At 41.0% G+C, this 16,458-nt stretch overlaps 1 protein-coding gene across 2 annotated transcripts in view; it reads right to left on the reverse strand.

The window, feature by feature from the left end:
- Window positions 1-6,325: 6,325 nt before the first annotated feature.
- The window catches only part of LOC143973902 (spindle assembly abnormal protein 6 homolog), a 165,433-nt gene continuing 155,300 nt past the window's right edge, over window positions 6,326-16,458 (reverse strand). Inside the window, exons 14-17 of one of the 2 annotated variants that reach the window (XM_077474783.1) lie at window positions 11,744-11,899; window positions 11,395-11,492; window positions 7,666-7,745; window positions 6,326-7,537 (exon numbers count right to left, since the gene is read on the reverse strand). In XM_077474783.1, coding sequence (XP_077330909.1) covers window positions 7,446-7,537; window positions 7,666-7,745; window positions 11,395-11,492; window positions 11,744-11,899 — 426 coding nt within the window. In that variant the 3' untranslated portion in view covers window positions 6,326-7,445. The remainder of the gene's footprint in view (window positions 7,538-7,665; window positions 7,746-11,394; window positions 11,493-11,743; window positions 11,900-16,458) is intronic. The other variant, XM_077474785.1, reaches the window with a different exon arrangement.

The raw sequence follows: 16,458 nt of genomic DNA on the forward strand, positions 1-16,458 counted from the left end.
CATATCTGGGAATCACACTGACCTCCCCCATGTCCAATTTATATAAAGAAAACAATGCCCCGCTGCTCACAGAGACTCAAAAGGAAACAAATAAAATAGGTAAAACTCTACCTATCCTGGGCGGGAAGATCGGCAGCATTTAAAATGTCCATCCTCCTCAAGATTTTATATTCCTTTAGGACGCTGCCAATCCAAATCCCACTTACCTTTTTTAAAGCTATGCAAAAAATAATCTCTACCCTGTTATGGTCCAAAGGTAACTCCAGATGTACTCAAGATAACTTATGAAAACACAGAAGGGTGGGTGGCATGGGAGTACCAGATCTGCATGACTACTACACAGCCACATTACTAAACCAGCTTAGATTCTGGTTTATTCAACCCAATCTCAAATCATGTTTTTCTCTGGAACAAGACGTCGTAACGTTAGGCAGCCTACAGTCACTTTTAATAGCCCAATATCTTCCAGATTTGCCTTGCCAAAAAGGGAATTTCTAATCTACGCCCAACTACAATTCACATTACCACCCGACCAGGCCCCAGTAATGGGGGATTTCCCAAGAGGTTTGGCAGAACTGGACGTCTCCGAACCCCAAACAGAAAAGCATTTTTCTACAATTCCCTCCATGATGCACTTACTTTTAAAATCTCCAATCCCCTGCTCAAAAGGGCAAAAGCACTTAACGCTACCATCGTGGAATATCAATGAAAAAAGGCAATAGTAAACATGTCCACTTCAAAATGCACCACATATTGGGAAGTGGAACAGAAGATCTACCTTAGGTGGTACTACACACCATACATGCTGGCCAAATTCAAATCAGCACAATCCAACCAATGTCATATGCTGTGTTTATGCCCTAGTTTGCGTAGCTACTGGAACTCAGTATTTAGACTTATAATGAAATTGACAGGGTTTATAATCAGACCCAGCAGCAAGCTGGCTAACTTAAGTATTGAAATAGAAAAATGTCCTTAACTTTAAACATGTGGTCATGCACATACTACACGCCGCACATTTAATAATCATGAGGAAATGGAAGACAAACCTCACCCCTGATGTTGGTGAGGTAATTAATCTTGTTTCAGAGATATACACCCTAGAACAAATAATGACATACAAACAAGGCTCTTTCTAAATTTTTTACGAGCAATGGCTTATCTGGAGAGCATTCCACAGAGAAATATAAACTAAATACTCAAATCCATGGGTTAAGAGCTGAAATAATTTGGTGTCAAATTAAACCCTTTCCCTACAGTTTATCTTTATTCCTTTCCTTATTCTTCACCTTACCATAGGTGTTACACAAATTTTAAGCAGATGACAGAGGTAGTGTGAAACTCATAAAATACTACTAAGCCTGCATGGCGCATGATACAAGTAAAATAATGATGACTTTTCACAATATGTATGTACTGTTAACGCCTCAAATCACAAAATGTTATATGTAAGATCATGTTAAGTCTGATTTTATTGTTAACTGTTTTTATCATATAACTAAATAAAAAATATTTGAAATAAAAAGCCTACACTGTAGTTTTTTGTTCAACCCAGCAGGGCCGACGGGAAAAAAAAAAAAAGACGGACAGCTTAGGAGGAGCCACTGTACTAACTATCCAATGTCAGTATAGCGATCTCGCCTGCTGTGCTATTGTGTTCTGATCATGACCCATATTTGGCAGACCTTTTCGGTCAAGCAACTGACAGAAGCCAGTTGAATGGCCGCCTTTTGGTCGGACTGAGTGCAGTACACACGGGCCGAATGTCAGCTGTATCTATTGAATGTATTGAATGCTGAAATAATAAAAAAGGTGCAGCGCTTAGATTATGACTAGGGATGCACCGAAATTTCGGCCGCCGAAACATATCGGCCGAAAATGCCCTTTTCGGCAATTTGCCGTAAGAGAAAAACGGCCGATAATGGAGCCGAAAATGGGGCGGGGCCAGGGTAGGGGCGGGGCTTCGCCCCCCCGCCCCTGGTGCGCCCATCATGAAACGATATGTCATGCTATAGTGCAGGAGAGCCGTCTCCACCACCTGCTTGATCACAGCGTGGGAACATCACAGCTTTCAGTTCAATAGCTGTGTTCCCGGCCGCGCGCCGTCGCGTACAGCCCCTCCCCCTTGTCCGGGCACTTTGATAGACAGATCACCCATAGGATTGGACGGATGATCTGTCTATCAAAGTGCCCTGACAAGGGGGAGGGGCTGTACGTGACGGCGCGCGGCCGGGAACACACAGCTATTGAACTGAAAGCTGTGATGTTCCCCTGCTGTGATCAAACAGGCGACTCTCCTCTTCTCTTTACAGGTTAGCTGCTATGAGGGGACACACTGACTGCTATGAGGGGGACACACTGGCTGCTATGAGGGGACACACTGGCTGCTATGAGGGGACACACTGGCTGCTATGAGGGGACACTGGCTGGCTGCATTGTATCAATTGTCTCATGTGTCATGTATCATGTGTGCAATTTCTGACCATCTCCTGTACCACGTCCCCAGTCTCTGACCATCTCCTGTACCACGTCTGCAGTCTCTGACCATCTCCTGTACCACGTCCCCTGTCTCTGACCATCTCCTGTACCACGTCCCCTGTCTCTGACCATCTCCTGTACCACGTCCCCTGTCTCTGACCATCTCCTGTACCACGTCCCCAGTCTCTGACCATCTCCTGTACCACGTCCCCAGTCTCTGACCATCTCCTGTACCACGTCTGCAGTCTCTGACCATCTCCTGTACCACGTCCCCAGTCTCTGACCATCTCCTGTACCACGTCCCCAGTCTCTGACCATCTCCTGTACCACGTCCCCAGTCTCTGACCATCTCCTGTACCACGTCCCCAGTCTCTGACCATCTCCTGTACCATGTCCCCAGTCTCTGACCATCTCCTGTACCATGTCCCCAGTCTCTGACCATCTCCTGTACCATGTCCCCAGTCTCTGACCACCTCCTGTACCATGTCCCCAGTCTCTGACCACCTCCTGTACCATGTCCCCAGTCTCTGACCACCCCCTGTACCATGTCCCCAGTCTCTGACCACCTCCTGTACCATGTCCCCAGTCTCTGACCCCCTCCTGTACCATGTCCCCAGTCTCTGACCACCTCCTGTACCATGTCCCCAGTCTCAGACCACCTCCTGTACCATGTCCTCAGTCTGACCATCTCCTGTACCATGTCCCCAGTCTCTGACCATCTCCTGTACCATGTCCCCAGTCTCTGACCATCTCCTGTACCATGTCCCCAGTCTCCGACCATCTCCTGTACCATGTCCCCAGTCTCTGACCATCTCCTGTACCATGTCCCCAGTCTCTGACCATCTCCTGTACCATGTCCCCAGTCTCTGACCACCTCCTGTACCATGTCCCCAGTCTCTGACCACCTCCTGTACCATGTCCCCAGTCTCTGACCACCTCCTGTACCATGTCCCCAGTCTCTGACCACCTCCTGTACCATGTCCCCAGTCTCTGACCCCCTCCTGTACCATGTCCCCAGTCTCTGACCACCTCCTGTACCATGTTCCCAGTCTCTGACCACCTCCTGTACCATGTCCCCAGTCTCTGACCACCTCCTGTATAAAAATATTTTTTAAAAACAGTCATTTTCGGTATTGGTGCTGTTTCGGTATCTGTTTCGGTTTTCGGCCTAGTGTATTTTTCATTTTCGGTATCGGTTTCGGCACCAAAAAACCCATTCGGTGCATCCCTATGACAATATCTATATAATCTTTTACCAGTGTAAATAATATAATCAACTTTAATAGTGAAAAAAAAACTGCATAAATTAACACTATTAATGATTCTATGTTTTAGACAACACTATATCCAAATATACAAAAAAAATTTGAGAAATGTATATCCACCAAGGTGAACGTGTTAAGAGTCCATAAGTGAAACAATATGGTGACAAAGTGCAATATCTTGAGAAGTTATAGTGACTTCAGTGAATACTTTGCAGAAATCCACCACCACTTGAGAGGAGGCTTAACAGATGTAATGGACCCAGTTCGGTATATACCTAGTGAGTCACACGAGTTTACTGATGTAAATCCACACGAAAAAACAGCTGGAAAAACTTGTAACTCCCCATGGGTACCAGAGTAGACAGAGAGATGACCCAAAAATAGATGAAATGGCTATCCACCTTTTGGGGTGACTGAGGACAGAGATTCTTCCACGTATATCATAGGCCAAAAAGAAGAAAATACAGCCTCATAGTGAAATACCGTTTAAAACTTTTAAAATTAAAAGCGTAAATGGGTACTCACATATTACAGGCAAATACAAGCATGGAAATAAAATCTGGCAACGCAGTGGCATCAACTAGCCTTTCCCGGTGCGTTTCTCCTAAACAGGCATCATCTGGGGATGTTAGCACACTGCGGCCACCGCGTTTATATAGACTATGGGGTACTCACATTAGAAGGTCAGCTCCCCTATCAGCTAGGTCCTGGTATGAACTGTTTCCGGTATCATCAAAATGGCACCCATGGCTTGCTATCCAAGCCTCATTCTGATCAGTACTTCTGGTCAGAAAAATGGCACCCATGGCTTGCTGTCCAAGCCTCATTCTGATCAGTACTTCTGGTCAGAAAAATGGCACCCATGGCTTGCTGTCCAAGCCTCATTCTGATCAGTGCTTCTGGTCAGCAAAAACACTACGGAATCACAATCAGTTCAAAAAGCTTTGCACATCATTAAATAAAAACGGGCATGTAAATCAATATAGATTAACGAATAAAAACCGCTCATAATGTGAGTGACCACAAAAATGAAAAAAAAAAAAAAAAAGTTTTTATAATACATTCTAATAATTGACTATAGTAATTCTTGGGGGGCTGACCCCCATGTGAACCCCACAGTGTACATATAGATATAATAATAAATTAATACACACCATTCCAACAATAAAATGAACCCATATGATAAATAAATATCACAAATACAATCAAAATTAGAATTGGTAATTCGACTAAGACTTAAAATCAAAAAATATGAAAACTATAAAAACAGGAATGAGAGAAAAAAAAAATAATAATAATAACTGTGGGACCCTCACAGTGGTGCATACACACACATATATATATATATATATATATATATATATATATATATATATATATATATATATATATATATATATATATATATATATATATATATACACAAAGCAAATCCACATAACTGTTTACTAAAATCTGAATTTCTGCCGTGGGTACTGCATAACTTCACCTGCAATTTAGGTGGGTGTCCCCCCCCTCTCTCCGGTTTGGTAGGAGGGTGGGGCTACATAACATGTGACCTTTTGTAAGCTGTGCTGGTGGGCGCCATCCTGTTCCCGGTTTGCAATACCTGTGGAGTGCCTCAGGACCCCGAGCCTGCAACCAAGGGGCTTTTTCTTTTAAACAAAAAACCTTCCATATGGGAACAATAACTGAATCTATTATCTTTGTGGATACAGTGGATGGGACATTTTTCTCTGAAGAAGACCCCAGCGAGGGTTGAAACGTGTCAGATTACCAGCACTGTAAAAAAATGTATGTGTAATTGTACAGCGTTGACAGGACATAATTGACTCACATTGTATCCGCGTATTTCTTTTCTTTTTTACTATGCAATTCCCACTGGAGCTCATGTTTTAACTATTATGTTATAAAGTTTTTTTCTTATCTTAATAAATTATTATATCTATAGAGGTTATTCATCCTATCTGTTTGTGTTTGCTGCCTAAAAACCCCACCTGGGGGAGTTGTCCTTCCTTTTTTTTCTATGAATTAATTTCAGTGCAAAATGCATTTAAACGCATCACCAGTCTTTTCTGACAAAAGGCCTCTGCTCCTGGATTCCCTGGCGGTGTTTTTTTTATCTGCCTCTAAACGCCTGTGTGCGCACGAACACATAGGCTAACATGCAGAGATGTTTGGAGGCAGGAAAAAAACAAAACACTAGACACCCCTAGTAGCAGCTGAAAAAAACATATGCATGAGGCCTGATCATCCACTTTTCTTCAGGCTATGTAATATTACTACACAATGGGGTTGGTTTACTAAAACTGAAGTGTGCAAAATCTGGTGCAGCTCTGCATAGAGACCAATCCGCTCCCATTTTTTTTGTCAAAGCTTAATTGAACAACCCGAAGTTAGAAGCCGATTAGCTACCATACACAGCTGCATACTCGAGCAAAGTCATTTTGGATTTCCAAAAAAAAAAAAAAAAAAGTTGTAAGAACGCGTTATCAAAACGGTGCCTGAATTATATGAAAAATGGCTGGAATGTTGGTTTATTTTTATTTAGGTAGCTTCAAAGAAAATAATCCATATCTAAATCAAAATATATAAATACTTTATTATATTACAGACATTAAATACATATTTTAAATGCAGAAAGTGTATTTTTATACTGAGACGTGTAACACACTGCGTAAACTTTAAAATACAGTCTTAAACTTCATCAGACATGTACTGAACAAGATTTGGGGAAAAAAAAAAAAAAAAGCTAAAGCACTAGAAAATTAAGGCATTGCATACGTTTTTGATAATTACATTCTTCTTCAAAAAAAAAAAAGAAGCAATCTTTATTACAGGTCAGCCACTGAAAAAGCTAAATAGACACAAAAAGCTTAAGACGCATTGCAGAGAAGATCAGTTTAAAAGAATATGAATGAATACACTGCGAGGACACTATTTATTCTCATGGGTAAAAATCAGTTTACTAATACTGATACAAAAATATTATTTTTTTTTTAACTTTTAAAGCAGCAAATTAAATAAGAGGATTTTTATAACTGAAACGTGCAAAGAGTGTGCTTAGCATAATACAAAAAAAAAACAAAAAAACAAACAAAAAAAAAACAAAAAAAAAAAACATTATTGTAATCTGTATTATGCTATCTTGGATGGGCCTATACCACATACTTGTTTGCCAGCACTACAAATGAGTTAGACACATGCATTTTATCAGTAAAAAATGGTTGAGCAGCTAGACCACTATAGTTTCCTTTGGATTCAAATAACTATGAAATCAGCAAGTGCGCTATAAGACCACCGAGTTCAAATGTATTTTACAAATATTACATACAAAAAAAAAACCTCAAGACATAAAACGTGTTCCTTTCAACACATCTATTAGAAAGCACAAACAGGGATGAATGATTTTTGTGCGTTTAGGCCAAACCATCAAAACATACATATATTTTTAAATTATTTACAGTTATGCAAATTTTAGCACCAAGTATTACCACCATAATTTCACCCTGAACACCTTCAGCCAGTATGCCCCTTTTGGAATCTTAAAACATCTGTCTTTCTCAGGTACGATACAAAGTAATACCTTTTTTACTGTTTTATTTGGATACAGCTTAATGTGGCAGTTTAAACTGACCATACTCCTACCCGAAGTGGAGTGTTATGTGCAGTATTTGGTCAATGATGTATTCTGTACAATATCTAAGAAGCAGGAAGCCTTGCTTGCTGTCCTGGGAAGTAGGCTGACAGTATTGGTGAACTCCCAGACTTGGTTAAGGTCGGCCTAACTGGAGCTGGAAAAAAAAAAAAAAAAAGAGAAAGAAAAATTGCTTTCCTTTTTAATTAGAACAAGAATAAAAATATAGAACAGGTGTACATGGCTTTTTTTAAGCCCATCTGTATGCATACATGTTGAGCTTACCAGGGTTTGCGTTTTTCTGTGATTTGGTAGGTACACTTCCATTTCTTTTCAGGTACTTTAAATCTAAACCAGCAGTGTCACTGTAAAAAATGGAAAGGAACAAAACAAGGAATTTAATTTATGAAGTATGGACTAAATGCATCACCGCCATATCTGGCATGCCTACACTGACATTTTTAAATTAAAGTATCCAGAAATTAGAAAACCTTCCCTAAAGCAGAACTAAACCCTTCTATCCTTTGGAACAGAAGAAAGAACGGTCTTAGTTTCTCCTTAGATCTGCAATATTCATAGTGCTTTATATGTGATCACCTAGGACATCAGCAATTTGAGGGGTTGATGTTTGATTGAGATCTAACATAAGTACACTGGCAACAATGACAGTTACCACCAGAGGCATCATATCTGGAATGTAACGGTTTAGAGAAACCATTAAATCGCTGGGTTTATGTCTGCTTTAAAAGTGATTGGAAAACTTTGTTAAAAAAAAAAAAAAAACTGAAAAAAAAAAAAAAAAACACAACATGTCTATACTTACCTCCTCTGTGCAGTGATTTTGCACAGAATGGCCCAGATACTCCTCTTCTGGGGGTCCCCTGGCGGCTCTCCTGGCTCCACCTCTTCTCGAGTGCACCCATTGAGAGCCCTGCTGCTGCATCCATTGACACAGACAGCAGCACTCTGCCCCACCCTTCAGGTCCTGTGTCATTGGATTTGATTGACAGCAGTGGGAGCCAATGGCTTCTGCTGCTATCAATCTAGCCAATGAGGACCCGAGACCCGAGGGGCTGGTGTTGCTGTGCTTATCCCCATCGCTGGAACGATCGCGTTCAGGTAAGTAAAAGGGGGGCTCTGGGGGGCAGCTGCATCACAAAAGGCTTTTCATGCATAAAATAAATTAAGGTGAAAAACCCTGAGGGTTTACAACCCCTTTAACTAAATAACGAATGGTAAAAAAAACATGCAGCAATGTGCTGACCACCACCTAGTGCAAAAAAACAAAAAAACATAATGCAGTGGGATAGGGATAAGTGTCCAGCTTTCAAAACTTATGTTCAAGGCACCTAACAGTTCAAAACAAACATTTGATATTGCACCACTAAAATGCAGTGGCCACTGTTTTCAGAAGCCATTGAGTCAAAACAGTACAGCCACCTCCCCTGTTCCAGAGAGCGCATGAGAGAGAGATAAAGGCTAGAAAAGGCAAACCGCTTCTGCCAAACTCCCTTTTGCAAACCCATGTTCTGTGACATCAGCGGTATAGCTGTAATTTTTTTTTTGTGCAACCGAGTTTTCATATAAAACAGCAGTTTAAGAAATTGTAAACCATTCGTTAACCTTTAACCCTAAAAACTCTGCTTAAAGGACAAACACCAGGCAATGTATTATATCTGGTCCATGGCAGGTCTTTTTGCTTTTAACAGTTTAAAATTAAAAGTTTCACTTGGTAGGTTAATTGGCTTCTGTCCAAAAAAACTGGACCTAGTATATGAATGTGAGTAATGGACCTTGGATTGTGGGCTCCTTGAGGGTAGGGACCGATGTGACTGTGTGAAGTGCTGCATAAATTGATGGCGCTATATGGGTACCTTAAATTAATAATAGATGAGCATCTTGATGAGACACAATGTACAGGGATAGGGACAATTGTAGACACACACCAACACTCACGCAGGCTGAACTGGATGGACTGGTGTCTTTATTCAATCTAACTATGCAACTTTAAATAAGAAAATGCAGCCAGGCTATTGACATTCAATTGTTTACATATCCTGAACAAGCAGTAAATTAACTTTAGAATAGGTCCTTACTGACCTATGTAGCTGTAGGCAGAGTGTCACAGCAGAATGTGGAAAGGAACAATCAAGGCATTTGATTTTAGAAGTATGGACAAAATGCATAACCATCATATATGGAGTGCCTACACTGTCATGTGCAGATTAAGGTATCAGTAAGGGAGCAGCGTTAATTTTTATGTCAAATTTCGTTTCAGTCTTACTTCTAGTCTTTTGACTAAAATGCTATATTTTAGTTATTTGAATTGTTTTATTCTTAGCCGTATTGAAGTTAACTAAAACTTCCAATACATTTTAGTAGACTAAAATCGAATGGGTTTAGTTAGATTTTAATGCATTATTTTTGCCAAACTTTATATACTCCTGGAGTAAAAATCTAATAACATGTTATTTATGGTATTACATTTGACCATGCACTACAGACACAGATTTAGCCACTGTGACATAGAACATCTTTATAAATAAAAACAAGTTTCATCAATAACCAAAAACTGCTTTTTGACAAGAAGTACAACTTGTAAAAAAAAAAAAAAAAAAAAAAAAGTGTTAACTCTATTGGCTGTAATGTGTTGCACATATTACCTGACTATATTCCCAACATTAGATATTCAGAAAAATAAGAAAAGCCTTTTTCTACATATTCTTATGTGGCAGTATAGTGTTATTTTTGATGTCCAATTTAAATTTAGTTTTAGTCAGTCTTTTGACTAAAATATAAATTTTAATTTTAGTCATATTTTAGTCTTGACTAAAATGGAATTTTAATCATCTGAATTGTTTTAGTTTTAGTCGTATTTTAGTCGACTAAAAGTATATTAAATTTAGTCAAAGAAAATATTTTAGTCGACGAAATTAACACTGGTATACAGAGGATTAGTAGCCATTCCTAAAGCTAAACAAAACCCTCCTATTCTTTACAAAAAAGGACAGCACCATTTTAGCTTCTCTTTAGAGCTGCAGTTTGCACGGTGCTTTCCATCACTAGCCATTTGAGGTGTTGGAAATTTGGTTAAGAGCTAAGAGTTGAGACACCGAACGATGGTGTAGCTGTCGTGTTCTATCGAGAAGTGCCCAGTATGTACTGTGCATGTGTCGTACGGGACAGCACAACGGCCAATTTGCTGATCAGCTGACCTGACGTAACCAGGGCGCACATCATAGGAGGTATCTCTCGATGGGAGATACCATTTCATAGGCATAATTTTAACAGCGGGGGAGACCGTAGTTCTCAGATTGTGCATCGCTGCTGCTGGAAGGTGGCTAGTGGCTGTGTTGAAGAGCTGGTTTTGTCTATGTTGCAACCCGCCCTGCAACAAAGAAAAAACCGGACCATCAGCACACTGTAAAGCCGCCCCGCAACAGCAAGGCACAATGTGAGAACTACAGTCTCCCCCGCTATTTGTATAGGTTTCAAATGTGGCCTTGAAATGGTATCTCCCATCGATAGAGGCCTCCTATGTGTGCGTTTGCTCCCTGGTCATGTCACTCCAGCTGATTGGCAAATCAGCTGAAGTACGGCTCCATCTTGCGCATGCACCGGCACTATTCGATGGGGGGCACTTCGACAGAACACAGACACTGAAGTAATTCATACTAAAAAAAAAATAATAATAAAAAAAAAATTGCTTTCTCTTAGTAGCTTGTTTTGCTACACTCTCCACAAAGAGGCTTAGCAGCCTGCCAGCCTTCCAATCTCTTATGTAAACACAGAACAGCTAAACAAAAAAAGAGGGGGGACCAATGCACTGGGGCCCAGCAATCAACTTCACTGCATTTTTTGTAAGATTTGAGGGTGAATTGCTGTATAATGCCTGCAGCTAGAGGTTAGTCAGAAAGTGTTTTTTTAAGTTTATTTAGTGCTTTGTAGGAATATTTAAATAATTCAATACCCAATGCCTGGTCATTGACTATGTATGAATTAAAATCTATGTACCTTGAGGTAGGAGGCAAAATAGGAGTTGATGTTGTAGGTAAAGGCCTGGGCTCAGGGGCTGGACTACAATCAGTAGGGGTATTTACATTGAAACGTACCTGTAAAAGGAAAGATATCTGCTTTTAGAAGTGATGAATATGAATAAATTAAATATAAACCTAGAGCTCAACAGCATATAAATGAAAAAACAAAAAAAGCTAGACAAAACATAATTGCATTCTTATAAAACAGTTCAGGAAATGTAAAAAGGCAAAAGAGAAGATTAAACACCAGTGACTGGTTTAAAACAAAAAAAGTGCCCAAAGCCAATGAAAAATGTGGAATAGTAGATTAATTGTATGGTGCATGCCTGTGGGCCAAGTTTTGATGAACCTGAGGTCGCAGCTGGTACATTCATTCGCAAAGCTGGAGTACTGCTGTTGTAAAATTTGGAAGCTAGAGAAGGGCCGACTGGATTAAAGATTGTTGAAGCAAAGTAAGGATCATTAGCAGTAGAAAATGGTGGCTAGGAAAAAAGAACAACATTATTTAAGGATATGCCACATTCTAATACAGCTCTCAAAATGGGTGAGAAAAAACCTTCAGGAAGTACAGAGTAACCATTTTCAAATCAAGTTATTTTGCTTTTTTATACTTCATATATGACAATACCAACTTTATTTTAATGCTATCATTATCCTTTTGATCATACATTGACAGTTCTTTACAAGCCGTTACCTTTTAGTTGAGGGTTTTTGAGCAGTAAAATCTGGTTGGTTAGAGTATTTACTAGCAGCAAAGGAGGACAACCCTTCCATGCGTCCATAGCATTTTTTCAAGCCCCAATGTGAGCCTGTGCCTTCCACAATCATTCTGTTCTGCTGACCAAAGCGGGAAGAAGCCGCCCTTTCTAAGCTACATAAGCTGACATATGACTTTAGAAACTGGCTGCTTCACCAACTAGTGTGGTCACCTGTCCTTACACCAACATTATCAAGTGGGAAAGACGAGTCACATGCTCCTCTGTACCCAGGTGTACCAGGTATGGAACTCTATGCGGATGATCATCTTTCCATACTTGCATGCTGTTTGTCATACTGCTAGGTGCACTTATGAAATGTAGTCTCAACCAGTTTTTTTCTCCCCATAAGATAATGTTTAAAACACCAAGCTGCAGTGAGAACACAAAAAGGACACTAGGTGTAATTATAACATTTTCATACTGATATTACAATGCCATGTCTCCAACTATTTACTTATTTGGTGCATGCAGCTTTAGTTTCATCAGGGCTGTTGCATAAGGCCCCTTTCACACTGGGGCAGTGCGGGCGTCGGCAGTAAAGCGCTGCTATTTTTAGCAGTGCTTTCCCGCTGTTTTAGTGGCAGTATGCGGCCGCTAGCGGGCAGTTTTAACCACCACTAGCGGCCGAAAAAGGGTTAAAACTGCCCGCAAAGCGCCCCTTTGCCGTTGGTATAGCCGTGCTGCCCCATTGATGTCAATGGGTAGGAGCGGTTTAGGAGCTCCTTCACCGCTCCAAAGATGCACTTGCAGGACTTTTTTCACCATCCTGCCAGCGCACCGCTCCAGTGTGAAAGCCCTCTGGCTTTCACAATGGAATGAGAGGGACCTGTTTTTTCAGGTGCAACACAAACGCTATTTTTAGCGCTGTAGCGCCTGAAAACCACCTCAGTGTGAAAGGGGCCTTACTGTGTTTTTGTTTTTAATAAAGCAGTAGGACACTACTGGATTATGCTTTATGTTTAGATTTCTCCAACACAGGGAATTTATGATGATTGAGTTGGAATGATGTAAAAAAAAAATATCCTTTATGAAATAACTGGATATTCACATCTGGATGCTTGTTTCCTAGAAGTTATCTGGTGATAATGTTGAAAGTGTGCATCTGGCCTTTATAATTCTAGGTCTGTTGCATATGGCGAGTGAGCCCGTCTAAAAAAGGTAGCAGTGGAGATACTTGGAGCACATTTCATTTGTGCTTCAGAACACCTGCGGTGTTGTACAGAATATAACCGGGTAGAGGTGGCAAATCCATTTTCAAGGGTATTTTTGTGTAATAAATGAAAACACAGTTACATAGAAAAATTGCAGACATTCTATATAATTTTTATCACATTTTTTCATGGCCTCATAGGGATAGAAGGCTTATTTCTCAAGCTCTGATCCTGCAGAAATTGATATTTTAGCTTGTGTATATCAAAGATATTTGCCGTTACCATGTAATCACTATGACCAATCGCAACAGATAATATGACAATTGTAAACAATGGATGGCTTCCTTTCATGCCATGCATTGTGTACAATTGTGTTACTAGCTGTGATTACATGGTACAGACCGGGCCAACCACAGACCATCTGTACCATGTGATTATCAGTGGCCAATCACAAATAATCACAACACATACTGAACTAATCAGTTTCATTCAGTAAAAATGGTTGCTTATATCAATTAAATTCACTAGCATAAGCAATCATAATGTGTTTGAAAAATAATCCTGATCACTTCCCCAGAAAACAATTCATTGTTCTGGTCAGTGTGTTAAAAAAAATAAAAAAATAAAAGTATGATGATATATTTTTTTATATACAGTCACCAGTCAATGTCCCTGATCACCCGTTATATGATAACGCTGCACCGAACTGGTGGCGATATGTAAAAAAATGTATGCAATTTGTGGCGAACACCCCTTGGTGCGTGGTATAGCATCTAACAATGAGTAGGTGTGGAAATGTTTGTGGTTTCAACAAAAGTTTAATAAAAGGTTTTACACTATATTGATTCCCTTTGCTTTTCTATGTAACGGGATAACACGTGTTAAAAAAATAAAAAAATAAATAAAAATACAGATTAACAATATATAAAGGAATAGAACCCTGTGATGGAAACTGAAAGAGAATAAAACCAATGGGAACACTCTGATATAAAATCGGATTTTTGTACTCACCGTAAAATCCTTTTCTCTGACCTTCTTTTCTGACCTTAGGGTTATATCGCCACCTTTTAGGAGAGGACTAGGCAGAACACAACAACAAACAAGCACAGTATCGCCCAGGGGGCGGTCCTACTTGCTATAAACCCTTACTCTGCTCCCAGCAGTTTAGTTTGTCAAAAAGCAGTTCAAACATAAATAGGAGGGGTGGGTGCTATGCCCATCAATGAACATCAGAGAAAAGGATTTTACGGTGAGTACAAAAATCCTATTTTCTCTTTCGTACATTGACGGACACTGCACCTTAATCTTGATCTTATGGACGTCCCCAAGCAGTGCCAAAAACGAGGAGTGGGAACACAAAGAAAATAAACTTCACCAACAAAAAACTCCCCATCAGAGGAGTCGGAACCTCAGATGGCCACCTGCAAAACCTTTCGGCCGAAGCATGCATCCGAAGATGCGCCCACATCGACCTTGTAAAATTTGGTGAAAGTATGTACGGACAACCAGGTAGCCACCTTACACACCTGTGAAACGGATGCTTTATGCCGGAAAGCCCCTGGAAGCACCAATTGCCCTGGTAGAATGAGCCGTGATGGGAAAGGGAGACGCCTGCCCCCTTATGGCATAAGCCTGAACCACAATATGTCTGATCCATTGAGAAATGGCAGCCGACGAGACTGCCAGGCCCTTCTTCGGACCAACCACCGAAAAAAAAAAAAAAAAAAAAAAAAAAAAAAGAGCCCGACCTCCGGAAAGGATCCGTAACAGACAAATACACCAGCAGAGCTCGGACCACATCCAAAGAATGTAGAGCGACCTCCTTGGGATGCGACAGCCGAGGACATAAGGATGGTGTCAGGAACCATGAAACAGACAGACAGAAGTACAATCAAACCACCCTTGTTTATTAATAAAAATAAAAAGGTAAATAGGAAAAAGCGTAGTCATGCATAGCCAGAGTCCAGTAGCCAGATCGGGTAGTCAGCCAGTCCAAAGTTCATAAACCAGATTGGGTAATCAGCCAGTCCAGACGTCAGGGATCCAAGGAGAGCAACTGCAAGCAGGATAGAAGCCAGGAGGGATGTCCGCAAGCCAGTCTAGAAACAAACAGCAAGAGATGATGCCTAGTGATGTGACCAACGTGCAGGCAGAGGAGAAATGAGCTGGAAGGCTTTAAATAGGCAGATCAGATGAGCATCATCGGGAACAGTTGGTAACTGTGGAAAGAGAAGAGAGCTGGCAATTAGCCGACAGCTGAGCGGCCAGCCCAGAGGAGGAAGGGCTAAGCCAGCCCTGACAGACGGAAGCACAATGTTATCATTTAGATGAAAAGTTTAAACAACCTTCTGAAGAAAAGAGGGCTGCGGACAGCACTGCCTTATCCTTGGAGGATCAAGTAGGGAGACTTGCATGACAAGGCCGACTACTCAGAAGACAACTTGCAGATGTAATAGCTACTAGAAAGACTACTTTCTGAGAGAGCATCAATAAAGGGATCTCCCTAATGTTTTCAAACAGTGGTTTCTGAAGCACCGGGAGCAACAGATTCAGATCCCACAGGGGCACAAACGTACGCACCAATGAGTGAATCAAGAGTCGCTGAGAAAAAAAAAAAAAAAAAAAAAAAAAAAGGATAGCCAAAGCTGATATCTGCCGCTTAATGGTGCTTAATGCAAGCTTCTGATCCACTCCTCACGGCAGAAACAGCAGGATCCTGGAAACTGAATATGTACGCAGACGCCACCCCATCTCCTCACACAGGAAGATATAGGCCTACCACGTGCAATGATAAATTTTCCGGGAAGAAGACTTCCACACCCTCAGCATAGTGGAAATGACTGAAGCCATCAGCCCTCTCGGTCCCTCAGCACCTGGCTTTCAACAGCCATGCCGTTAAAGCTAGCGACAGTAAAGCAGGGTGGAGTATTGAACCTTGCGAGAGAAGGTCCCTCTGCATTGGCAGCCACCAAGGAACATCTGCTACCATACCAAGGACGAAAAGGACAGTCTGGGGCAATCAGAATCAACGGAATCACCTCGGCCTCCACTCTGCGTAGCAGACGAGGGGGGAGCTTGAGAGAGGGAAAGGCATAAAATTATCCGATGATGCCCCCATGGGGCCACCAATGT

Source organism: Lithobates pipiens, unplaced genomic scaffold, assembly GCF_037356315.1.
Source record: "Lithobates pipiens isolate NorthernLeopardFrog02 unplaced genomic scaffold, aLitPip1_a1.2 Scaffold_13, whole genome shotgun sequence".
Lineage (NCBI taxonomy): Eukaryota > Metazoa > Chordata > Amphibia > Anura > Ranidae > Lithobates > Lithobates pipiens.